General features: G+C 35.5%; 1 protein-coding gene across 1 annotated transcript; it reads left to right on the top strand.

Moving 5' to 3' along the window:
* The first annotated feature begins 1944 nt into the window (after nucleotides 1-1944).
* Nucleotides 1945-26268, top strand: LOC123524220 (transmembrane 9 superfamily member 4-like). The gene is made up of 19 exons (XM_053539802.1): nucleotides 1945-1971; nucleotides 5264-5407; nucleotides 7098-7191; nucleotides 8999-9042; nucleotides 9531-9652; nucleotides 11168-11270; nucleotides 12868-12923; nucleotides 13362-13501; nucleotides 14082-14234; nucleotides 17101-17171; nucleotides 17897-18029; nucleotides 18577-18658; nucleotides 19775-19850; nucleotides 20560-20739; nucleotides 21630-21709; nucleotides 22216-22279; nucleotides 22665-22784; nucleotides 23664-23753; nucleotides 24460-26268. Exons 1-19 carry the CDS (start codon nucleotides 1960-1962, stop codon nucleotides 24607-24609), a joined length of 1914 nt encoding a protein of 637 aa, XP_053395777.1. The 5' UTR covers nucleotides 1945-1959; the 3' UTR covers nucleotides 24610-26268.
* Nucleotides 26269-27919: the final 1651 nt, after the last annotated feature.

Raw genomic sequence — 27919 nt, 5'->3', positions numbered from 1 at the left:
GAGTGTTATATGGGCATGAGGAGCACGCCAACTTGTAATAGTTAAAGTGAAAAGGAATCCTTAAAGCCTGGTGTGTCCAACAAGATGAACAATACCCAAGGCTATGGACGACATAATACATTTTATTCATCGGGTAACAACATTTTACTAATGAACGTATCTGTTTGTAGCTTACATTTTTAGATAAAAACCGGGACATTTTTTTATTTTATTTGAAAAAGTTTTTAGTTGTATAATCATAAATATTTAAAAATATTACATTAGTAATTAACACAATGACAAGTGGCCATCTGTCAATCGAACTAAGTTTTAATCCAATTAGAAATCGATATTCATGAGACGGCTAATATCTGCTGATCAGAAACCATCCATCTCGACGGTAAAACACAAATCCTAACTCTCATTATGTTTGTTTCATGGAAATAACTGAAACATGGTCCGGGTCGTTTTAAAGTTGGTTGGTCCGAGTCATCCTCATAATACGGTCTGGGTCGTCCGTAACATTTATCTGTAGCTAAAGATTATGCCAATGAACGTTGTTCATCTTCAACTCTACTAGTCATTCTATAATATTTTGTAAAAAAAATGAAAACCAAACAAAACATAAACCACAAAAAAAAACAAACACAAAAATCTTTAAGAAACATGATACTAAACAGCCGGACCTTATAAGGGACAACCCGAACCGGTTTCTATCTATTTCAAAATATATATTACTTGATATTGAATGACTAGCAGAGTCAAAGGTGAACAATATTCATGTGTTGTTATAGAGATATTGCAAAATTACTTAACCTATAGCCTTCTGGTGGCAAGTGATTTTGCCTCGGCAATGTATATGTTACTGGTTAGACCCAGTCATGGACCCCATTTGAAATAAGTCTCTTTTGACTTTTGTGGGCTTTCCAAGCAAAATGTCTAGTCACTACTTACAGTCTACAAAATTAGTTTCAATATAACAATAAAGAAAAATAACTAAAATTAGACTGATATGGTATGAAGTACTTTTTATAGTCTTAAATATTTGGGTGATATTTATTTATTTTAGACTAGAGGTTCTGTGACATTTTTACGTATGTGCTATGTATGTTTGTTTTTATCTGTACTGTAATGTGTATGATGGATTTTTTTGCTAAATGAATCATCTATAACCAGTGCAGACCAAGATGTGCAGATTGATCATGGTCTGTATTGTTCGTTATTCAGTCAGTAAATTTTCAGTGAACACCCCTTTGAATGATAAGTTGTACTGCCCAAACCGAGAAAAGAATGACGAACACTTCAATAGGATAATAAATAGTGTGTGTTCATTCTAATTAAAACAATATTTGTTCAAACTTTTTTTCTTTCTTTGTTTCTATTAGAAAATATCAACCAGATAAAAATCGATATCGCACAGCCAGGTGATTTCAAGGGGGATAATTTTACCGATAAATCGGCAAATTTTACCTAATTGTTGATCATGCTGAATGATGGACCAGTTCATTTTAGAAATTTAGCAGGGTAAAGGTTAATTGTCTATATTTTTTATGTATTAGCTTCAGCTTAACGATTACTCTAAACGGGATATGAATGACTATCTTCTAGGAAATTTCCAAGAAATGTTTTAATAATTCCCTTTACTAATCGTGGCACGCACTCCTCGAAAGAGGGATGTGACAGTGATAGATAGATATTTATTATTAGCTGATTATTGTAAACGTTCATTTTTTGTGGTTTATAGGTCATTTATGAATATAAGGCTAGTATTTTTATAACTGGTCTGAATATGTGTTACAGATCTCAGAAAGTTGTTATTTTTTTATATAGAACATATAGCAAATATTTATTTATTACTGTAACACCTTGATTGGTTGCCTAAATTTAGTGGCGTTTATACTATCGAAGCATTGATCACGGCTTTATTTTTTAGTTTATTTACACCGTTTATGACGTCACCACTTCCACGTTTGATACAAGATGGCGGCGAAGGTTGTATTTTTTGGTTTCTACATAGCAAATGTCAAAATTTGCTCATAGTTTACGTTTTATCATGAGTTTTATTTTGGTTTCATTGAAACATTAAATATATCTCACGATTGCACGAAGATTTTAAACATTTTTCACTTTTTATTGACGTAAAAATGGCAAGTAAAGTTTTGTTTTGAAAAGGAATTATTTTTCCAGTTCAGACATGGTTTGATATATAAAATTTAATTGTAGCCGGAGTGCAAAAACACATTACATGTGTGACTCATACTGTAAAATGTTAAAGGTTATAATGCAATATAAGGTATGTGCCAGTGGTTGGAACACCAGCTTCAAATTTACCACTTTCCTTTCCCCTTCACCAAGGACTTTGAACAGAATTTCGAATAATTTTACCAAAATGAACCCGCAAGTGTTTGTGTGCACCTATTTTGCTCATTCAAAAACGTGCTAAATTTATTAAGTTGTTTTGTTGTTGTTTGGTTTCATATACAGCATTCCCTTTCACGCAAAAATCCGCGTAATTCACGCTTAAAAAGTCAGTTGCATGCAAATTTTAAAATTCCACGGGTACAGTGCACGCGTAAATAATCTGACAGAAAATACATTGTTCGTCCTTAAAGAGCCGAAACATGCAAAATACCGCATTACACACTGTTGACACTTTTGCTATGTGTCAAGACGAGTTGAATTTACATGTCGATAGCATAATTTGAGCTCCGCCTACTCCAGGTACTTGTGAGATTTTCGCGAGAACTGTGACAGCGAATCAAATTATTCGTTTAACTAGACACGATAGTGTTCAACCAGTTAACAACGTGGTTACATCTTTGACACTTCCCGATAATTGTCAACGTATGTGAAACGTTTTTGAATGTTTTTTCAACAAGTTGTTGAATAATTAAGTGGTCAGCTGGCATCTACTACACAATTATTTATTATTTGGTCTCTGTATTGTAAAAGAAAGACTCATAAGCCGCTTGTTTATTAATATTTACAAAATGACCGGTTGCAGACTTGACTTTCATCGGGCAATTCTACAAATTACTTCATTTTTATTAGAGTCCGATACTGTTCATGCTAAATAAGTATTACCTGCCGAGTTTTTATATTTTTTTGTTGCTATATGTTGCAGCAAGATATAGCAGCAAAAAAAATGTTATAAAAACTCGGAGGATGATACCTACCAGCGTCTGCTTGAATTTTTGAAAACAGCTTTTTTTTCAGAATTATGGAATAAAGAAAAACTCATTGCATGGAAAATGATGTATCAATAGTTTTTATCCATAAACAAGAAAATTATAGCCATCTTTTCAAATTGCTTCACAGCTTGCTGGGTGTGTGTGTGGGGGAGGGTATATTGAGTTAGAAATGATAAATTTCTAATTTTGAACTAGAAGTCTCTCCACTTTTCTACAACTTACAAGGAAAAGTGACTTCTACGCTGTATCCATGTGGTGCATGTGTAAAACAAACCACTGTCATTAACACAGGCTGAATTAAAGTGTCACTTCCCATATACTTCTTTATAATTTTCTTCAATTTTATGGGTTGTACCCAACTTTTTTTATCATGTACCCACATTTTCTGAAGTATGTGGGTACATGTACCCACTTTTCAAAAAGTCAGTGGGAATGCTGATATAAAAGTTCACGGTCCAGACAGGCCGGGAACTTTCTGGTTTTGAAAGTCGATACGAACCAAAGTACTCAATGATTCTTTGGACTTTTGCCTGGACGTTGAACTTGAAGTTTTGTTTTTCTCAGGTCACTGCCCCTAGTGTTGCTAGCATTTTCGGTCTCCGCGGGCCTTTTTGCACCAAGAAACATGTTATTTTCCTCTCCATTTCTGCAGAACTTTGCAAATTACAGACCGAAATGAAAACAAATATTGCCTAGATGCTTACTTAGATATCCAATAATTACTTTTGTTTAAAGCAACAAGCGTCTACAAGCAGTTTCGTGATTATCGGTAAATTAACTGCCCTAAAGGAGTTTTTAAAGAAAAAAGACAGTTTGAGCGAATTCCACGATTTTCGAACATGATCGCGAAAATATTTTTTATTCTTACTCGAATTTCACGAGTTAGCGACCGCTAAATTCGATCCCTGGGGTTATAATAGAAGCTCAATCTGGGATGCTGTTTCAGGCTTGAGTTGATTTTTGCCAGTCCTACCTTGCAAAATTCCACGAGATACAATACAAAAGGTGTAATGCCGAATTTTTTTCTACCTGTTCTGCTGTTCATATTTACTTGTGAAATACAAGCAGAGTTTTTTACAGAATTTATGTAGGTATATGATAAAATAATATACTGACTTGGATACAAAATTTACCTGCTCTACCTGTCCACACTCCCGGCTACAACATCCTTACCCCTGGAGCCTACAGAATTTTAACGTAGATGTACGCTTATAATCTGTTAAAGTTTACGACATACCGTAGATACCCATGTATAATGCGCAGTTTTTTTACCCCCGGGACCACCCCCGAATCGTGGGTGCGCATAATATACAGGTATAGAAAATTTTCCTACTTCAAAACAAGTTTGTTACCGATGTTCGCCATTTTGGTAAAGGGAAACTACTCCCCGCGCTTACTGTCTCCGCTAAAATCTAAGATTGCCGTTACGTTCCGTAAAAGATCGAATTGTTTATTTTTCTTTGAAACAAAATTAATTTCATATAAATTTAAAAGTATTTTGACGAAAGAAATGTTTATAAGTCACAAAAATTATGATACTAATTAAAGATCGAGAATTATCTTTAACCGAGATCAAACTGTGAACAACATAATTGACACGAGGTGACACGTTAATTGCCGGTAATTACTGGCTTTATGATCGTGACAAAAAGGCTATCACACCTTTTGTTATCAGTTTGAATTGAGAAGCTCATGTCATTTTGAAAGATACCATTCCGAAATATTGAATCAGCTGCTATTTATTTATTCAAAATAGTGAACTAAAAAAGGTAAAACAACAAATATAACAATAATTTACTGGTTTTATTTTCGAGAAAACAAAAATCGATAGTACCGTGAGACTGATGCTGCTCTCCGCCGCGGAGATAAAATTTATTACCGGTGTCGATGTAAACTCTACTTTCGTTTTCCATCCACCTCAAAAATTGACCAATTTTTTTTTTTTTTTTTTTTTCCAGGATTTTAGACTAAGATCGGGGGTGCGCATTATACACGGGTGCGCATTATACATGGGTATCTACGGTAATCAGTTCATAATTACTTGTTGAAATATCTTTGGAGGAGACATAAGACGTGAGTTGTATCAATTTCAGATCCTGCTGTTGAACATTTGTATACTGAGTTTGCAGACCCTGTGGTGCGAGGGTTTCTACATACCTGGTGTAGCTCCTGTAGAGTTTAACAAAGGGGACGATGTGGATGTAAAGGTTGGTATTATTTTTAACGGACATCAGGGGTTCCATTTGACCCGGGACCCCGGGTCCGGACCCGGGAGATTTTCAAAAGACCCTCAAAGGACCCGGCATGATACTTGCCTGTGCGTCCTTCGGGACCCGGAGGCATTTTCCTTTGATAATCCTTTCTCTTATCATTCATTTCCTTCAGTAAAACTGTTTCCACGATAGACACGTGTATTTCAAAATAAACGCTCGCGGTCATGCCCTCCTGCCTTTGATCTTCTGCTAAATCCCGCCCTTTCTCCTGTAGACATGCCTCGCTGATTTTTTTATCAGCAAATTACGTCACGGCGAGTGCACATAGGTAACAAGAATCAATGAAGTGTTGAAATTAATTGATAAAGCGTATTGATCCTGTGGACAGTCAAAAAAGGCGCCAATTATTAAATTATCCTAAGCAGCTGATTACCGAGCATGTGAAAAGTGCCCTGCAAGATTTTTTCATGCAAACCTTAAATTAGACCATTGCTTAGTGATCATACCTTAATTTCAACAAGAAACTTCACAAATTTTGATGAATTTTGAAAGCAAAAATAAGATTAGAATGTCCGTTCACGAGTTAATTACACCCGATGTCATATGCATATTTCCAAAATTCCTTGAAAAAAACTGACTTTCAATGCAGTTTTTAATGATAAGTAGCCTAATTATTTGAGGAACTATCTCTGATTCAGCTTAGTTTGCCAAGTAAACTGAGCAAAAACTCCTTTCCGGTGACATTCCGAAAGTGTACCAGTATCCGGATAGTACATTTTGGATACATTTTTATAGAGTGTTATAGCACTGTTCTGTTATTAAAAATTAAATGAAACATAGAAGAAAAACCTAATCAAAATAACATGAATTTTGATAAATATTAGTTTACAATATATGACCTGAAACTGACATTTTTATTATGCTGTAACATGATATTGGGTTTATTGTTTTCTTAGGTAAAGATCTACGTATTAAATTACTAAAAAAATATAGTCAATTATATGGACGTGTTGGGACAGGACTCCTGTATTTTGGAAAAGGACCCTTCAAAATTTGGGCCCAAGGGTCCTGGGACTCTTGGGTTTTCAGGTCTAGTGGAACCCCTGGACATACTTCTAGATTTATGTTATGTTGTTCGAACTTGATACAGAAATTATATTTTGTTAGAAATTGTAAGTAAATGATAAGTAAGTTGATTTGTTATAAACAGGTTGTATTTTAAAAATGACATGAGTTGTAACATTATACATGTAGAAAAAAGCTGGGGTAGTACAGGTTAAAATGGATGTTGTTTAAAGGCAATCTGTTTTCATACTTGCAACGTTTGACATGGGGTTTGTGAAGTAGTTGCACGTATTTGGCAATTGCATACAACTGACTAAAGATGAACTAGAACTGGTTGTTCAGATATTAGCTTAGGAACGTTGAGTGTCAGGAAGTAGATATTTTATTGCTTGTGATGTTCAGCAGTACATGAAGTAGAAAACTTGATGATCTTTACTAAATTTGATCTGTAGCACCTAGTTGATGTCTCAGTTTATTCAAGGTTACATTGATTCATGTTGGGCTGTTGAGTGAAAAAAACAAAAAGGCTTTTAAGCAACTGCTAATGGATGTCCCCTAACATGGTCAGAGCAAGGTCAGAAATATCCAGTCTCCTTGTGTGAATGACTAGTCTCTTGTAGTTATATAAATTTGAACACATTATTTTCAGGGTAGTTTTCAAACTAACAGTGTTGAGACCAGTCTAGAATATTACAGGTTCCATTCTGTGAACAGAGGAGGGACAATAAAGCCAGAAAATCTCGTAAAAACAAATTTTTCTGCAGTATGAAAGATAATATACAATCAGTTAATGAATTTAAATTTTACAATGGAACTGTGAAGAGGAAAATTCTAAAACTGTGTGGTCTTGTAGTCACAGACATGTAGTCTCGGTTGAGCATTGTGATGCTTTCATAGCGTCTATCCTCGTGTGTCACACTTTCTTCAGACAACATTTTCTAAAACACTTTTGGAAGTTGATGACTTAAGCCTTGTTCCTTGGTGGACTCTGCGAAGTTGTTCAAAAGGTTTTCCTGATTGCAATAGGCCAACTGAGCTAAAAAATCGTTCAAATCACATCTCCGGGAACTGCTGTCATTTGTAATAATTCACAAACTATGGCTTTATGTACTACCAGATGCTCAAATATTCCGCTTCTAAAACTGGGCCATCGACGGGCATGGTCACTTTTCCCTGTATGTATAGTGGAAATTTTAGAATTAACTTTTCCAGTTAACAAGTATCTGAGAGTATTGGCCACAATTGACAAGTGTAAAGTCAATGTTAACTGTGTGATTGATATTTAGGGGAAAAACTTTTGTTGAATTCTAATTATCAATTTCCCGAACTTCTTACCCACCTCCCCACCAACACACACATACATTACTGCTCATATTTTTTAGTAGAGCTTTTTAATGTTCTTGTCAAAAACATAGCATATTTCAATATAATTGCCAATTTCTGTATACCATTACAAATTGGTCAACAAGCTGCATAACTTAGATGAGGATATTCCATCATGGCCGTTTTGTTTGAAATACACAAGTAATGGAAAACTATTTTACCTGAACTTTGGGTCTGTAAGCTGTTAGAGAGGTTCATGTGCCTGAAAGTAAACTTCAGCCTTTGCGGTGGCGCAAGTGTTTTGCCTTGCGACAGTGCGTCAAAGATCCGGCAGGTTGAATGTGTCTGAATGTACTATCAGTAGTAATTTAGTGAAACCTTTATAAGATGATACTGCTTATTGATGATGGACGAGTATTTTAAATTATGGGTAAAGTTAGAGTTAAAAAATTAACATACCTTAGTTTGAGTGTGACAGATTACGTCATTTATCATTACCTGATCAATTCACATCCTTATGCACTAGTTTTGAAATTCATCAGCAGTTATTTTGAATTTTGTAATTATAGACTGGCTGCCAATAGAGTTTTCAGGGCTGTCATTTAACGTAACGCGTCTTTGACTTTTCAGTGACAGTTGATAATGAGCGCGCATGGAAACCAACATAGTGCTTTGCGACCAGCATGGATCCAGACAATCTGGCAGTTGGTAAAGGATCATGCTATCGCTTTCAAAGCTATGCAATAAAAACGTTAGCGAACAGCATAGATCCTGACCAGACTGCGCAGATGCGCAGGCTGGTCTGGATCCATGCTGGTCGCAAAGCCACTATGTTGGTTTTTCCATGGCATGGCTCAAATATTGATGTATTGTCCTACCTTTTATAAGTGTATTTCTGTTAACATTGCAGTTTGCACTTTGGTTTATCTATTTTATACTGTTACATTGAACTTTGTGTGCGTTGTCTTTTCCGTAGACAAGTTTTCAAAAGGGGTTGGGTGTTTTTAAAAAATTTAAAGGCTGGATGGCAAACTGCATTTCTGTTGTTTTTTTGAGCAAGTTGTAATTGGTGAGGAATTCTTACATGAGTATTTGTTTTCTGTGCCCATGTAATGTGATTCCTTTCCATCTGGACTCTAATCAATGAATTGATGTAACAATAAAATCTCTGTTTAGGATATATTAATTCTTAAAACACAACAAGTTTAAACTATGTTTTTGTTACAGGTGAAGTGTTAAGAGGAGACAGGATTGTTTCAACAGCCTACAAGGTATATGATTTTGTGTCAGGTTTGCTTAATAAAATCTTCAACGTTGTTTGTTGCACTAAGTTCCTAAAAAAAACTTTTACTTCAATCTATACTTTTGTTACATTTGTTTGGTGTTATTATGTCTGAATGGATAGGCAATATGTTAAATCTTAAGGTAGTGGACCCATTATTATTGGCTAATTATGGTATTCGTGCGTTTTGGGTACCATTTTTGGAAAGCTTGTGGCTCGCTCATGTAATTCGAGGATATTCTGATAACAGATGTTTTATGGAACTACGTAAAAAATTAATTTGTGGTGAATTTCGTGGTTTTGGTCAATGGCAATTTGGGATTGAATCGCATTTCACTGTTGAACATAATACAAGGAATTTACTTGTTCATGGATTAAAAATGGTACTTAATACGAAGTCCCCCGCGAAGATTTCACAGTATCTGTGTCATAATGCTTCACTACCTTAAAACTTTAATGCCTCTTTGCTTTTTACAGATTAAGGCACTGGAAGACCAGACTTGTAAAGTACTGTGTCCAGGTGACAGTGCTACCAAGCTGACACTGAAACAGGCCAAGATCCTCATTGACTTGATCAAAAATGATTACTATGTCCATCTGTAAGTTTAGTTTGATTATATTATTAGTATGTTAATACAGAGGGCTGTCACAGCATAGTGAAATACGAAGGTGTGATAATCATTGTCAGTCTCGATTGAATTAAAAACAAATTTAAATGTCTATGAAATAATGGGATTACGTTTAATTATTTTTAATCCCCCGCCACAAGTGGTGGGGGGTTATAGGAATGGTCTCAGTCTGTCCTTCCGTCCGTCTGTCCGTAACACTTTCGTGTCCGCTCCATATCTCCTGAACCCCTTGAAGGATTTTCATGAAACTTGGGTCAAATGATCACCTCATCAAGACGACGTGCAGAACCCATGAGACAGCCATGCCGGCTCAATGTCAAAGTCAAAACTCAAGGTCAAAGGTTTGAGCCTTCCATTTTGTGTCCGCACTATATCTCCTAAACCCCTTGAAGAAATTTTATAAAACTTGGGTCAAATAATCACCTCATCAAGGTGATGTGCAGAATCCATGAGTCAGCCATGCCGACTCAAGGTCAAGGTCACAACTGAGGGTCAAAGGCTCGAGCCTTCCATTTTCTGTCTGCTCTATATCTCCTAAACCCCTTGAAGGATTTTCATCAAACTTGAGTCAAATGATCACCTCTTCAAGACGATGTGCAGAATCCACGAGTCAGCCATGCCGGCTCAAGGTCTAGGTCACAACTGAGGGTCAAAGGTTTGAGCCTTCCATTTTGTGTCTGCTCTATATCTCCTAAACCCCTTGAAGGATTTTCATCAAACTTGGGTCAAATGATCGCCTCATTAAGGCGATGTGCAGAACCCATGAGTCAGCCATGCCAGGTCAAGGTCACAACTCAAGGTCAAAGGTTTGAGCCTTCCATTTTGTGTCCGCTCTATGTCTCCTAAACCCCTTGAAGGAATTTTATAAAACTTGGGTCAAATGATCACCTTATCAAAACGATGTGCAGAACTTATGAGTCAGCCATGCTGGCTCAAGGTCAAGGTCACAGCTTAGGGTCAAAGGTTTGAGTCTTCAATTTTTTTGTCCACTCTGTATCTCCTAAACTCCTTGAAGGATTTTCATCAAACTTGGGTCAAATTATCACCTCATCAAGAGCTCATGAGTCAGCCATGTCAACTCAAGGTCAAGGTCCCAACTCAAGGTCAAAGGTTTGAGCTCTGTATCTCCTCAAACCCTTGAAGGATTTTCATGAAACTTAGTTCAAATGATCACCTCATCAAGACGTTGTGCAGAATTCATGAGTCAGCCATATCAGTTCAAGGTAAAGGTCACAGCTAAAGGTCAAAGGTTTACCCTTTCACTATCTATAACAGTGGCGGGGGATTAAGCTGTCTTTCAGACTGCCTTGTGGATAGTTGTTTGATAATTAAAGTTTAAAGTATAAAGCATTAGTAGGGCTTACAAGACGTAGAATACACTTACTCATTTTGGTTCGATGTTTGTTTGTTGTTTAAGAAAAGTAATTGGAAGGGTTCCATTGTATATATACAGGAAGATTAGTTTTGCTTGCTTTTAATTTTCAGGCTGGTTGATAATTTACCATGTGCTACAAAGTTTGCTCTACTGGACACCAAGGAGATCCAGTATGAACATGGATACAGACTTGGCTTTGAGAAGGACGGCAAGGTATTGTAATGAATCAGAAATTGTTTTCTTGTCATGATGCCGTCAGATCATTAACGCTTGTCATGCTGGATACGATTGAATCTGCCTTTGTGGCCAGAGATCATGGTCTGCACTGTTCGCCATTCAGTCAGAAATGTTTGGATGACAACTCCTTTTAACAATTGATGGCACTGTCCAAATTGAAAGATGGTTCAATATAGAAATACAGCAGGGGAAGGGTTAATATTCATGGGGAACTAATTTGTGTGGTTGAGTCAGTCTTCATAATGTAATTCTAACAGACTGGTAAAATTTCTATTTGTTTTATGTTCAGATGTTTAAATCCATGAATTCTTATCAACATATAAAAGTCATTTTATCAAAAACAGTCAAATTTGTGCCCATGAAATTAAATGATTTTACAGGTTATTGAAGTTCAAACGTTCAGCATGCAATTTCTAAAATGGACTGGTCCATTATTCGATTTGAGCAATACCATTTATTATTCGGAAGGATGTTCACTAAAAAATTTCTGACTGAATAGCGAACAGTGCAGACCATGACCAGACAGTGCATTGGAAAGCTGAAAATTGTGTCATCTTTCCTGGACTGGAGAAACTGTGTTATCTTAAATTAAGGCACGGTCATTATCCTTCGCGGACATTCATGAACATAACTGTAGGCATTAACACACTAAAAAGCTGGTTGTCTTTATTCTGTATAAAATTGAGAAACCAATAGCTGCAACACACAGCAGGATCCATTTTAAATGTCTGTAACTTAAATTTTCTTGAATAGTGTTAGTGCTGAATAAAAATTGGGAGAAAAATGACTGGCACATTTGATGTAAAAAAAAAAATTTGTCAGACACTGTAAAATCAGCTAGATATTAGACTCCAAAATGTAGTGGTGGTGTAAGATATGTTTCCATGACAAATTCTGTAAATGCTACCTGAATGTCAAGCATAGGTCTGTCTTGTGATTTCAGCAAAAAAATGCAATGAAAATAAGGGCAATAGCGTTAATGAGCAAAGAAACTGAGAACTTTTTTAATCTGCCATAATGCGATTGCCATTTTTTTGCACCATTTTTGTCGAGCCCACTTGCGGTGAGCTCGACTTAATTGCCACTTTTTGAGGTTCAGTCTGTGCGTCCGATTTTGTCCGGACCATAACTTTGACATGCATGGACCAATCTTGTTTATATTTTGCATGAATGTTAACCTCAATAAGAAGGTCGTGCACCAACGCCATGTTCCTATCTCAAAGGTCAAGGTCACAGTTGGAGGTCAAAGGTCAAATTGAAGTTTGTCAGGAGCATTTCTTCTTTTTATGCATAATTTGCATGGTAGGATTTTGATGTAACTTGGCATGAATGTTCACCGTTATGACACGGAGTGTCATGCATCCGTGTCATGCACATGCACAAGAACCAGTTCCCTAGGTCTGAGGTCAGGGTCACACTTGAAAGCTGGCGGGCTCGACATTCTGCCCTTGGGCATACTTGTCTTAGTTTGTGTCTATATAGCTATAACCTTGTCTTATCTGTCACTCAGCTGCTTCAGTTTAAATGATTTAACTGTTCATATTGAGTTGATACTGAAATTTTGTGCTTGTAGGCTTACTTGAACAACCACCTGAAGATTTTGTTGAAGTATCATTTTGATGTCAATAGGTAAGTTGTTAATTAGCTTTCAGTTCTTCATCTGGTTCATGTAAGGAAGTTGTTAGATGCTTGAGGAAAATATTTAATTCATTGTTGGAGCATAATCCAGGAACACTGGTTAGGTTAACTGTTTGCTGTTTAGTAGCTTAAATGATAAAATAACATTTAACTCGTACATACAGATTTCTTTAATTTGATGTAAAGGTTTAAATTTTAAGGTTTTTCTTTTGATTTTTAAGAATTACTATGCTGACATTAATTTTAAAATGGACTCAAGATTTCAAATGAGCACTAATGAAAGTACTTTCTAAATTTGAAAAAAAATGAAAATTTGAATATCTGTTGGAGTTATGTTGTTAAGTGAGTGCACTTTAATATAATGCAGTCATTTTCAAAATATTTATACATTATATTTTTTGAGCTAACAAAAATAATTTCTGTTTGCAGCCAGACAAACAGAGTAGTTGGGTTTGAGGTAGCCCCAGAAAGTCGTGCTACTACAGACTACGAGGTTAAGGATGGAGCATGTTCAAGTAAAGCCAGCCTTGCTAAATCTGACCCAACTCCTCTGCTTGTTGAGGCTAAAGGTAAGGAATGTTTCTTAATTTTTCTGTCAAAGTAAACATGTTACAGCAGATACTGGGTAAAAATTTAGCTGTATTGAGTGAATTATGTAGCCTCGTTTATTGAATGTCTAAATTGGGCTTAGCTCAAAAGGAGAGCTACTGATTGTTGGGTCATGAGTTTGTTTATGGGGCAAGGCATATGTACTCGGTAACAATTTAATAGGAGAAATTGTGTTTGAAATTGTTTGTCCTCCACCACTGATACTTGTGGAGTAGTTGACAATTAATTGAGAACAGGTAAGTAGTAGTACAGAATCCTGTTAATTGTCAGTCATAGCTTTACTGAAGTACTGTAGAAAAATGGTGATAAAACCAAATCAAACAAACTGGTTTAAAAAGGTCAATTCTTGCATGAAAATGAGAAATTGTTTAGTACAGGTCATAAAAATATTTTCATGAAAAGTACAAGAGTCCTTTTGTCTCAGTAGATTAAAGGCGACATGAAAACCAGTGTCAGTAATTTTCTTGCAAATTTCTCACATTTATAATGAAATACCATTATATATTTAGGCAGATTTTGTGAGTGTAACTTTGTTTTCAGAGGGAACGGAAGTACTTTTCACATATGAGGTGCAATGGGAACAGAGTGACATCATCTGGGCCTCACGATGGGACACATACCTTGCTATGAGTGATGTACAGATTCATTGGTTCTCCATCATTAACTCTGTGGTGGTAGTCTTCTTTCTCTCAGGTAATATACATGTATGCCCTAGGAATCAGGGCTTCGGAAATTTGCCAGTTTGTCGGTTTTGGATCGATTTTTGACTTTTCAGACCGATTCGTGAAGTAAAAAAACGAAAAAAATCGGTCCCGTAAAAATGGGAAAAAGTATAAATTTCGGTCTGATATCTCAATACACGATCACCTGCCAAGCAGGAAATTGTTGGTCACACCTTCAGATAATCAATAAACGTGTCAATCGGTCTGATTGTCACTTTGATAATCGGTCCGTAATTAGCTTGTGACGCAATCAGTGCTCGCGCGGCACATCCTTTAATGTTTGCAGACAGCCGACTGCGGTGTATCAAACATTTCTGACTGGTTTCCTAACGTTTCTGACTGGATCCAAATCATTTTGACGGGGATCCACTTCTTTTATTTAGAATCCGTCGGATGCTTTATTTCAAAAGGCTATGGTTGATCACGGTAACTAACAAATGGTCGCTGCATTTAAAGGAATTTAATTTTAATCAAAGAGCTATAATTGTACATTATAGGTCTTTGATTTAATGAGACATCACACGGAAAACCGATAAAAATAATTTTTATAATTACTGGATTTGAAAAAATTACATGATTCATTTGTTTGGGCCCCAGTTGAAACAAAAGCAGAAAATCGTCTTTGCAACCAGACTGTACAAAAAAGAAAAAAATGGACGGGCAGCCACGAATGATAAAGAAAACCGGAGTGGAGCTGTTTATCAAATCGGTCTTTTAAAAAACGTTTCAAAATGAAATTTTGTTTACATCAGAAGAGAACATATAACTTTATCAAAATGTAGTTGCTTATTGAAGTACAACGTAAGTGAAATGAAATATCCCTGGCCAACCCGCGTGACGTTTTGGTACTATACATGCGGGAAATTTGATCTCAGCGTTCAAATAACGTACACATTCGGTCCGCGACAGAGTATTCTTTAAATACTGAGGCTGTTTAGCAGAGAATATGTGTCGTGTAACTCACTTTGACGCATTATATTTTATAGAATTCCGTCAAAGAATGAGGAAACATCACAAAGTATCTGCCGTGTATACGGTATCGAAGTCACGTGCATTGGCTTTTAGACTAGTTACGCACACGGTGTCAATGCCTCGTATTATCTCGGTAAAACATCGAAATTTAAACAAAGTAACGATCACACATAACACTGAATAACTGTCTTCATTGTATGGTAACGCGCGGTGACTATTAACTCGGTTTTAATGCATGACATGCTTATTTCTTTACCCTATCACGTTTTACAAAATATGTAATACTGGGAATGCGGTGGGTGGGGTAGCGCCGATGTCAGGATTTTCGTTTCGGACCGATTGAGTTATCAAAATTTCCGGAGCCCTGCTAGGAATACTAATGCAAATATTTTAAGAAAGTTTAGACTTCAGCCCAGCCAACTTGTTGAATATAGACAGGTTGATTAGCACCAGGGCTTATAGCATAAACCATAGACTGGCAATTTATATAAGGAGGTCTGTAATACATTGGAATATAGACCATGTTAATATGTTTGTTTTACATAAGATACAGTTATACATGTTCCTAAGAGTGAATATAAGAAACAAGAAAGTGATATCAATATCTCGTGAATGGGGGAGATTGCAAGAACAAGTCGTATGACATGTGAAATAAGGAATGGCTCCCTGTAAATAAAATGCATGTACAGTCTAACCTGTCTTAAGCAGCCAGCCAAGGGAAGCAGACAATTTGGCCGCTTAAGCCAGGTGACCGCTGATCGGAGGTGCAGCCAGTATATGTATTTTTCAGACTTCTGACCAGTCTATAGCCTTAAGGCCCATTTCTTTTTCGGTTTTCTATTATTATTTTACCAGGATACAATGACGTGCATTTGCCTTCGCAATACGAATGGTATTCTTAGCAATCTAAAACTCCGGCGTGTTTTTTTTTACTACAAAAATTGTTACAGACAATTTTCCAACTTCAAAACAAGTTTGTTTACAATTTTCGCCATTTTAGTAAGGGAAGCTACTCTCGGCGCTTATTGTCTACGCTAAATCTAAGATTGCCGTTACGTTCCGTAAAAGATAGAGTGGTTTATATTTTTTTCAAACACAATTAATTTCGTATAAATTTAATAGTATTTTGATGACAAAAGTATAAAAAATCACAAATATTATGCTACTAATTAGTTATCGAGTATTATCTTTAACCGAGGTCAAACTGTGAACAACAAATTTGACACGAGGTGACACGCTAATTGCCGATAATTACTGGCCATTTGATCAGAACAAAAGGGGATTACACCTTTGGTTATCAGTTTTAATTGAGAAGCTCATGTCATTTTGTCGTTCTTGTGGTGAAGTCACGCGAAACTTAGCAACCACGTGCTTCTCAAAATCTGGTATCTTCGGCGAGTATTGCCTAAAAATAATTGGTTTTGGAAGAAAAATGGCCGCTGAAAGGGGTCAAATACGGCGGTCGGGAGGCAATTTCGGTGGCCGCTGGCCGCGGACGGCAGGTGGCCGCTGAATAAAGTGATAAAATAGAGGAAAATCCGTCGGGGGCGTCATAAAATGGCCGCTGAACGGAGGTGACCGCTGATCGGAGGTGACCGTTAGTACAGGTTAGACTGTATTGAAAGTCAGAAAAACTTGAGAAATGTCTAACAATGGACTGAGAAGGGCATGAACTTTGGTGGTTTTGGCCAAAACAGCTATTTCATGGGGATATGCATTTGTTGATTTAAACTCTCGAATGAAATATGAATGAAACATATTTGTTTGTATGGACTAAATTTCATGGTTAATGTTTTCACAGTACATTGTCATTCAGAATATTGACAAAGGACTTGATGAGTTAAGATGAATTTATTATGTTGCAGGTATATTGACAATGATCATGATCAGAACATTGAGGAAAGACATTGCAAAATATAACAGAGATGAAGATTTGGTGAGTCTATAAAAAAAATTTATGGTTTTGTAATAAATATTTGTAAAGAAGATTTCATAAAGATATGAGGGGCGTCTTTGGTCTAGCGATTAATGTCACATACTTCTAATTGCACCTCATCACAGTAGGTTGCAAGCCGTGTTTAGGGTGTAGAAATCTTTTTTGTGATGAAGCCGTCCAGCTTACGGAAGGTCAATGGTTCTACCCAGTGGCCTGCTGATGCCTGAAATAATGCCTTGAGAGGTACCTAGGGTCTTGAAAGTTGCCATATGACTTGTAGCTGTTTTGGTGTGATGTCAAACCCAACAAAAAATCATTAAGTCTTAAACAGTTATGGTGCTTTTACTTTGATAGAAACATGTGGACTTTTAAGTGGTATAAATTGTTATCATCAGAGTAAACTTAGTGTTAATATTTAGATTTGGATGAGTTTTAAACACAAGTAGTTTTTGAACATTCTTAGATACAATGAAATCATTTAGTTTCCTCCAGGTAAAATGTCATGACAATAGACACTGTGTCAGGAGTTCTTTCATCCTTCACTTCTGAACTTCTGAATCAAGTGGGGAATTCGCATGGAACAGGTAAATCCTGGTACAGAATCCAGGAATGTGGTTAGGTTAACTGCCCGACGTTACATAACTGAAATCTGTAGAAAAATGGCGCTGAACCCAACACAAACAACCAAGTAAAGGTATTACATTGTTGTATATATGTAAATTTAGGAAGAAACCTTGGAAGAGACAGGATGGAAACTTGTGCATGGAGATGTTTTCAGACCACCAAGGTTCAACAAGCTACTGGCTTCACTTCTTGGTGCCGGAATACAGATCTTCTTTATGGCATTAATTACAGTTGGTAAGTTACAGCTTTTCTCAGACAACTCTTTGATAGTTATACCCGGTTCCAGCGTCGACTGTGGTAGTAGTTTGGTCTAAATTCTGCAGTGTATGGCTGTATATATGCCTATCTTTAGTGAACATTTTTGTTGAAGCATGGTTCTAAAAGATCTGGAATGTAATAGTTTGAATTATCTGTAAAGATAAAGAAATATATCATATAATCAGTATTAAAAAAAGTGTGATATTTTCTGTTAGTTAAAAAAGAAGTTCTTTGATGCCAGTTTGATCAAACAGATGTTACATATTTATCACTGGGTTCAGTTTTCATTTAGATGAAATTTGTTGCTATTTATATACAGTTTCGATTGTTTGGCATATCAAAAATCAATACTTTTAGATATGTAAGGCCCTTTTATATACTCCCAAAGTAATATTTCGTTTAGAGATCAGAACTGTGATAAATTGTTTTAAATCTTTGAGTGAATCTTAAATATGCCATCAAAGATAGGTTTGAAAGGTGTTAATCATTTAATGTACTTAATGACTTCTGTATTATATTTCAGCATTTGCGATGTTGGGTATGTTGTCACCAGCATCTAGAGGAGCCCTGATGACTGCTGCACTCTTCCTCTTTGTCTTTATGGGGTAAGAAAATTGATATTTTTCCCTTCAATTTTTAATCTTGGTTGAATTTATAAAACAAAAAAATGTATAAAAAAATATAAGTGTAGGTTTGTGGTCCAGAATAGTTGTTAGCTAAATACTACACAAAAAGAAAAAAATGCACTTGGATACTGTGAAATCATTGATATTCATAGGGCATTTTTTCCCCTTGATCTCATAGAAGTGTCAGTCCACATAATTAAACCTCAATGAACTAGCAAAATTCCCATTTTATTTTCATATTATTAAGTGGAAATTCACAAATGCATATCCTTTCTAAATAGCTAAGCCTTACAGGGCAAAAACAAGATTTCATTCTCACAGAATTAAATTGTTATACTGTATTTAAGAAGAACAACGAAACAAGAACTATGTTAAAATTATAAAGGTTTGGAAGGTGGATCATCTGATGTGGGGAATGTTCAGTATGACAGTTTGAAGTTATTTGTCATTCCCTTTTGATTTATATGGTGGAAGTTGTCAGTTAAATGTGGAGAACAATTTAGTACTGATACAGAATCCAGAAACACTTGTTAAGATAACTTCCTGCTGTTAAGTATTGAAGAATTGTTCAAAAACATGTTAACCCTTATCATGCTGGACACGACTGAGTCTGCCTTTGCGACCAGTGTAGATCATGATCAGCCTGCACATCCGTGCAGTCTGACCATGATCTGCACAGTTCGCCATTCAGTCAGTATCTTTTTGGTAAGCACCCCTTTTAACAGTTAATGGTACTGTCCAAATTGAAAGATGGACAAGTTCATTATAGAAATATAGCAGGATAAGGGTTAAGATATTTTACCGGTTATGACACTGTGCGGTTGCCATGTGATTAGTTCATCTATGTATCCTACTTCAATCTCTCCGGTTTAATGTTGCTCATTTCCATACCAGCCGAGAAAAGCCTAAATCACATACAGAGAATTGCGTAATCTAACGGAAAATGGCAATAATTGTTACGGGTCCACTACCTTAAACTGAAATGAAATTGAGTCCTCGGCAATCAAACTTACAGTCTTGTTTGGCAGCCTTTTCTAAAATGGCTTCAGTTGGACTTTAAGCTCTTAAAGATAATAAAAACAAATGTTTTTTCAGGTTAATTGCTGGGTATTTTGCTGCAAGAATTTACAAAACTATGAAAGGCACACAATGGAAACAATCAGCATTACAGGTAAATATTCAGTGAAAGATGTTTTTTGAACATATTTGCATTTATTAGGCTCCATATTACCAAAGGGGCTTCTGTGGCCTGATGTTTAAGGTCCCAGACTGCAAACCAGTTACGTCTTGTGGCTGTGGGTTCAAAACCTAGCTTATGGAGTAGAATTATTCTGTGTGAGGAAGCATTTAGAATTGTGTCGGTGTTATGTAAGACAAAATAATTGCGTTATCTTAATACAGTATAATATTGATTGCTCAAGATAGCCACAAATGGTCGAGCATAGAGGCAATAAATCATAGAAAATATGAAGAAAACCGCTTAAGACCACACAAATTGCTTGATTTAGTCAGGGTGCTTGAGCTATTGAGTGGGGTTTCACTGTACAGAGAGAAAGCTTTCTCCTGCTTCATTTAAATTAATACAATAAAATTTCAAGAGGTCTTGAAAATATCTAAGTACACAAGTGCATTTGAACACAGGCAAGTAGATAATTTGACAGTAGACAAAATGCCAGGTATCACTCATGTGTGTCAATAGTGGCCATTTATTTTAAGAAGAGTACTGCTTAAAGTAATTACCAGCTGTAACATAATCAGCTTAGTGTTCTGTATCAAACAAACAGTTTAACTACAATATGAATTTGAAAGGATTTCAACTTCATGTATGTATCTTTACATGTTATGCTAAAAGCTGTAGTAATTTATTGGTTTCATTTTAGACAGCAACATTGTACCCTGGTCTGGTGTTTGGAGCATGCTTCGTACTGAACTTCTTCATCTGGGGCAAACATTCCTCAGGAGCTGTACCATTCACAACAATGTTGGCTCTACTGTGTATGTGGTTTGGAATCTCAGTACCACTTGTGTTCCTAGGATATTACTTCGGGTTTAGAAAACAGGTATGTAACATAATGTTAATTATTTTTAATGTTTAATGGTGCAAGACAGTTTACCTCACAGGGGCCAGTATCGGTCTCTTTTTAGAGGAAAATTGCTAATAGTATATGAACTATATTACAGTACATATTGTAATATAGTATATAAAGGCCATTTTCCTGCCTAAAGGAGTTCGATACCAGCCCCTTTGTTTACCTAGCCCACAGGAGCAACTAGTTTTAGAGAGTTTGAAACTTACTCTTGCAAGGTCATGAGCTTTATCCTAGGTCGAGGCAGTATTCCCAACCATACTCATTAATGTGTATCCAAAATTATTTGTCATCTGATTTAAAATCACTTAATGCAAGAATTTTAATGATTTTGGCATAAACAGCTATTTTGTTCTGTTGCCAGTTTGTGGATTTCAACTTTTAAAGGTAAAATGGATGTGGATTTTGTTTGTTTGTTGGTATTTAATTATGTGTGTTGATGCAGCCATGAAACCTACTTGAAATCAGTCCCGCAAGAGTATTAATGTTTTGACTGTGCCCCATTTGCAAGTTTATAACTTTTGGAGAAGTTTGTGCTAGTTAGAATTTGAACACAGTTGTATTAATCCACAACTGTTATGAAGCAGACCAGCAAATCAAAACAGCTTGGATACAGTATGTACACTCAATGAAACTGTTTTCTTTTGTGTATATAAGAAAATGTTTCAACTTACTAGGCACTAAACATCTCATTAACCTTTACTGTGCTAAATTTTTAAAACAGACTGGTCCATCATTCAGTACAGGCAGTTCAAATGGATGTGCAGGCTGCTCTTGGTCTGCACTGGCCGCAAAGGTAAAATCACCTGCCGCCAGCAGGCTAAGGGTTTATCTCTGTTGAACAGTGAAATGTTCTTTTTCAGGCTTATCAGCATCCAGTAAGAACCAATCAGATTCCAAGACAAGTTCCTGAACAGCAGTGGTACATGTCACCTGGTCTTAGGTTAGTTTAATACTGTGCTTTGAATACATTTTATAACTATGACCTTTATGACTGGTTAAAGTCATTTTCTTTGAATAGCATGTCCCAGGCCAATTTGCACGGAATGTCAAAAATTCTTAACTGTAAGAAATATTATGATATGATGGTACATGATAAATCACTACATTGTGATACAATGGTACATGATAAAATAGCAAAATATTATAAAATGATGGTACATGATAAAATAGCAAATTATAGCAAAACTGTGATAAGATAATACATTATAAAATAGCATATTATGATATGATAGCACATGATAAAATTGCAAATTATGATTTGATGGCTTAATAGCAAATTATGATTTGATGGCACATGATGAAATAGAAACTATGATACAAGTTGACTATTACATGATAAAATAGCAATCTATGATATGATGATACATCATGCTTCACAAAATGTGAGTGTTAACAATCATTTGGACACATTTTTGATTCTCTATGATGTATATTTTCCATTTCCAGCATTCTGATGGCAGGTATACTACCATTTGGAGCTATGTTCATTGAACTGTTCTTCATATTCACTGTGAGTATTGACTCTTTATATATATTTTCCATAGTAAGTGAAGTGCCGTTGTTATTTTCCTTATAAAAATGATGCATAATTGAAAACAAAGTATTGTGGTATATTTGTATTGTTAAGAAAAGGACATTTAATATTTGCACCTTGTGAAGTTGATTTTTTACCAGCAAGGTACTTATTCTGTACCAATTTAAAGGGTATTTTCCAGTGGTTATTTTTCAAGCTCTAGAGAACACATGGGTCTATCTGTTGTGTGCATTGAACATGTTGAAGAAATTTAATGTCTAGATTAATCTTTTTAAAATCCAGGTATAGTTGAGCTTAGTTTGAATATAATTATATCTAACTTATAACCTTTTCAGAGTCAAAATATGTTTATGTATTACAGGCAATCTGGGAGAATCAGTTCTACTACCTATTTGGCTTCCTGTTTTTAGTGTTTGTTATTCTCATCATATCTGTATCACAAATCTCAATCGTGATGGTGTACTTCCAGTTGTGTGGTGAGGTAAGATCTTTTTTATTGAAGTTTAGTTATTTACAATACATTGTTTTGAAATCTAGGAACCGTCTGACTCAAGTGATTTCTTCGTAAGAAACAAATGGGTAGAGTTACCTATTGGGTTTACCCTGCTAAATTTCTATAATGAACTTGTCCATCTTTCAATTTGGACCGAACCATTCACTGTTAAAAGGGGTTCTTACCAAAAAGATACTGACTGAATGACGAACAGTGCAGATCATGATCAGACTGCACAGATGTGCAGGCAGATCATAATCTACACTGGTCACAAAGGCAGACTCAATCATGATCAGCTTGATATGGGTTAAAAAGCTTTGAAAATTGAAATTCATAATTATGGTTTATCCAACACAACGCTAAGATTTATTTGATTTTAACGAAGATGCATGATTCAGAAGTTTTAGCATAAAGCTCAGTAGCATTAAAAAGACTTAAAAAATTTCATTTGAAATTTTGAATATAAAGAATTTTGTTTTAAAATCCTTGAATTTTTGTTTACACCAAACTAACAATTGAATATGTGTATGTTAGACCCCAAAAAAAAGCAAAATATATTTTGTTTACCATATAAACTTAACCCTTATCATGCTGTACATGACTGATTCTGCCTTTACGATCAGTGCAGATCATGATCAGCCTGCACATCTGTACAGTCTGATCAAAATCTGCACTGTTCGCCATTCAGTCAGTATCTTTTTGGTAAGCACCCCTTTTAACAGTTAATGGTACTGAAAGATGGACAAGTTCATTATAGAAATTCAGCAAGGTAAGGGTTTTAAAGAAGGAAAGAAAATTGCAGTTTTATAATCTGCCTAATGGAAATGATCGTCAAGTCTTTGATCTATTATCTTCGATGTTTTACAGGACTATCACTGGTGGTGGAGATCATTTATTGTGTCAGGAGGATCAGCTGTGTATATATTTGCTTACTCAATATTCTACTTCATGACAAAGGTACAGTCTGAAATTTGTTTTAATTTTGATGCTCAAACACAATTCTACTTCTGACTAAATCAGACATTTATATATTGTTGTTTAAGTTAGCAACTTTTTTTGTCTGCGTGTTTCGGTGACGTTTAATAGTCGCGTATGGTACTTGTATATTGTGGACAATCACAAAACATGGTAGACTAAAAAATGTGTCACGGATAAATGACAGTTATTTGTCCAATTTATGTGAAGTCTTACCAGTAATTTTACTTATGGCTGTTTGATGTGTGCTTAAGCAATTAGGTCTTAGCATATTTCTCGTCCAGTGTATTTCTGGAAATCCTGGACACCGCTAAGTGGTCCGGTATCATAAAACTGTGAAAGATAGTGTTCCCGATCATTTCTAGGGTTACATTACTTGTGTAGTGTAAATCTGTATTTGAGGGGTCTTCCTCCACCATCAAAGCTGGAAAGTCGCCATATGACCTATAATTGTGTCAGTGCGACGTTAAACCCAACAACAAAAAAACTGTACTTGAACTGATTGCATTTCAGTTGTCCTACTAAATTAACTTTCAGTTTCTAACAATGATGAAACAAATACTTTTAGTTCATTGATGAATCAATATTCAGCATCTGAATTAAAATTCTTGTGAGTAATGACCAACACTTACATTTTCTTGTGTAATTCAGAGTTACCAGTATTTTCAAATTTTGTCCTTTATTTCAGTTGGAGATCACAGCTTTTGTATCAACATTACTATATTTCGGCTACACACTGTTGATGGTGTTAACATTCTGGTTGCTAACAGGAAGCGTTGGTTTCTATGCAGCGTACTGGTTCATACGAAAAATTTATAGTGCCATCAAGATAGATTAACATCAAAGAGATCCTAGGATTTTAACAAATTTCTTCTTCATTATGACTTAGTACACACATACTCCAGTCTGTATTAGCAGTCATGTTTAAGAACACTTACAGCATCTTATTAGAAAACATTTTCAGCATAATTTTAGGCTCTGTTACCTGTTAAAAATGTTCCTGAACATCTTTTGGGATACTTACTTCATTCACAAGTGACAGATATAACGCTACAAGAGGAATTGTTTCTTCACAGGTGGGGGGCGGGGTTCACAAGAGGCAGTGCTTGCTTCACAGGTGGTAGTGCTTCCTTCGCAGGTGGTAGTGCTTCCTTCACAAGAGAAAGTGCTTACTTCACAAAAGGTGATATTACATTTACAAAAGGATGTGTTTATCCTAAAGCGAGAATGTTGACATCATGAGGAAATTTAAAATTACAAGAGTGAAGGGGAAGTAATCTTCACAAGACAGTTCTTAAATAATGACCGTTAATACTGCTTGGGCTGTTTTTCTTTTAACACAATACTTAGAGACTACAGCATGTAGAGAAATTACTTCATCATAACTGAAGTTCTGTGGGGAAAAAAGTGACGGGGGTTCTAAGTTATTGATGATAGATAACAAAGTTTTACGTCGTTATCTTCAACAGTGGGTTGATTTTAAGGGGTTTTATTCCAAGACAGGTTGGCAATATGTGATATAGTGTGTTACATGTGAAAGGAAGGGATACCTGTTCTTACATGTATGGTGGAATTCAGTACTTGTCATGTATATATGCAGTTTTTTGTTGTTTGATCGAAATTCTTATTTCATTTCACAGAATTATGTGTACTTTTTGTCTTAGTTTTGTATTTCATAAATGAACTTGTATCATTCTTTCAAAAAAAATGACAGAAGTTGGAATGCCTTTTAAATACATGTATCAGTTTTGACAATATTAAATACTAGTTTTGAGAATAGAATTGTACTGAACTATTTGTGAACAGAGTGCAATAGTTATCATTTACATGCAAATTCTGAAGTAAAAATGCGGTCTTACAATAGGGCTTTCCAAATTCATTTAAAATGCCACACATATATGGTATTTATTTTCTTTCATTAAGAATTAATAAATTATGTACACACATTGATGTCAAACTTTCTTTTATTTCATTTACAATGCTTGCATTTGAAATTTACTGATTAATTATATATTTACATATTTAACACTTTTTCCTGAATGTGAGAGTAGAGAAGTAGGAATCAGTTTGCTTACCAGATTCTGCCTAATCTAGCTGTCAAGTTTTTTTTGAGTTCCTACTTATGAAGTCGGTACTAAGTACCGATACGTCAATACTTGATCTATATCAAGGCAAAAAGCACTGCATGATGAAATCCGGGTAGTTGGTTCGATTGAAATGCCTGCTGAGATCTCCACCATTGAAAGCTGGAAAGCTGTTGGATGAGTTAAACTGCTTCTGTGTTATTTAAAACCAACAGAACAAAGAATATAAGAGTCTTTCACTGGTTGAGGGTACAGCTGGGAATATCTGGCTAGAAGGTAACTGTTTAGGCAATTACAAGGCTCTGTCAAGTTACCACAAAAGAGACGCCCTCAAGCCAGATATTTCCATCCATACTTCCAACTAGTGGTAGGTTCTTATTCTTGCCTGCTGTATTTCTCAATTGATGGAAGAAGAAGTAAATTGAATTATTTTCTTACAAGAAATATTTTATTATGGTAGCATATGAATTTACACATTTGTTTCATAAATTACAGCACATGAGTCATTTTTTCCAGCACCGGCAAAGTCACGAGAAAATCCTGTTTGGCATTCAAGAAACTATTTTCCATGTTAGCTAAGAGGAAATATTCTCATCTGTTTGATTTTCCTACTAAATCAGTTGTATGGCAGTCTTGAGAATTCAGTTTGTAAGAAACAACTGCTTTTTTGATGTGATATTTTTGCTCTGCATGAAAGAGAGTGGTACATTTCTATGTATTATCTGCACTATTCTATTGGATCTGGGATTTTCAAGGAAGTTCTATTTGTTGTTGCTGATTTTAATAGAAATGTATCACGTCTCTTTGTTAATTTTATATATAGTTTACATACATGAATTCCATATAAATAATCATGTATATATGATTCCACGATTGATGTATTATTGTATGAAAGGTGGAAGTTCTCTGTAGGTGACTGACCTTCATGTCATTCTGATTTAAAACTTACTGGTTGGTAAATATTTAAAAAAAAAAAAAAAAAAAAAAAAAAAAAAAAAAAAAAATTAGTCAAACGAGGATAAGTTATGTTCAGATTTTACCAGTTTTTACAAATCACGCAGCTATGACCATTGCATTTACTTTTGGTGACTTTGAATTATTTCACTGACATGTTTGAATGTTGCTACGGTCATACTTTTTATTGGCCTTTAAAATAAAATATTTATATACAAAATGCATTGCATAATCAACTATCAAAGAACTATTATATGAGCCGCGCCATGAGAAAACCAACATAGTGGCTTTGCGACCAGCATGGATCCAGACCAGCCTGCGCATCCGCGCAGTCTGGTCAAGATCCATGCTGTTCGCTAACAGTTTCTCTAATTCCAACAGGCTTTAAAAAGCGAACAGCATGGAGCCTGACCAGACTGCGCGGATGCGCAGGCTGGTCTGGATCCATGCTGGTCGCACACCCACTATGTTGGTTTTCTCATGGCACGGCTCATATAAGCATTTTAAATCGTTTAATTTACTGAGATTTCAGAGGTCAATATTTTTTCTTCTTTAACACTTAATATGTCATGGGTAATGTCTTTTAGCTCTGTATCCTTCATCCAGTGTAAATACATAGAAAATAGAAATATTCCCTCCTTTGTACCCGAATATGAAATTTTGATAAAATCGCACAATGTTGCGGTTGCACAACAAAAAGTGTTCTGTTAGAGATGACATGATTGGTCAGTTTTTTATAGAGAATTATTTTTACTATTAACTGACAGTATATTGTATATTTTTTTCTAATAAAGAGGGCTTGAACAATTTAGTGCTAGGTGTTGTAAAGTACATAGCCAGTGTTTTTGCACATTATGACATATGTACTTAAAGCACAGTGGTATAACACGTATTAAATAGTCAATCATTTACATTTTCAAGTGTGACTGAAATTAAATGTTAAGGTGTGTTTGTACTATGTACGATATTTTCCTTTTTGCCTTTCCCTTTATATAAAATCTGCATTGTTCAGTATTGTTATATTTGCAAATTTAAGATCATTTATTTTCATGAGCATAACATTTCGTGGTTTTTGTCCAGGACGACTGTTTCATGGGAATAAGAATGCAT

The sequence above is a fragment of the Mercenaria mercenaria genome, chromosome 3 (genome assembly GCF_021730395.1).
Source record: "Mercenaria mercenaria strain notata chromosome 3, MADL_Memer_1, whole genome shotgun sequence".
In the NCBI taxonomy this organism is placed as follows: Eukaryota; Metazoa; Mollusca; class Bivalvia; order Venerida; family Veneridae; genus Mercenaria; species Mercenaria mercenaria.
This window is presented reverse-complemented; position numbering and strand designations above follow the sequence as displayed.

Excerpts from the sequence above, each read along its gene's own strand:
- LOC123524220 (XM_053539802.1), top strand. Across the intron at positions 20,740-21,629 it reads ACTTCGGGTTTAGAAAACAG|GCTTATCAGCATCCAGTAAG; the intron begins GTATGTAACATA and ends GTTCTTTTTCAG. Across the intron at positions 21,710-22,215 it reads TACATGTCACCTGGTCTTAG|CATTCTGATGGCAGGTATAC; the intron begins GTTAGTTTAATA and ends TTCCATTTCCAG.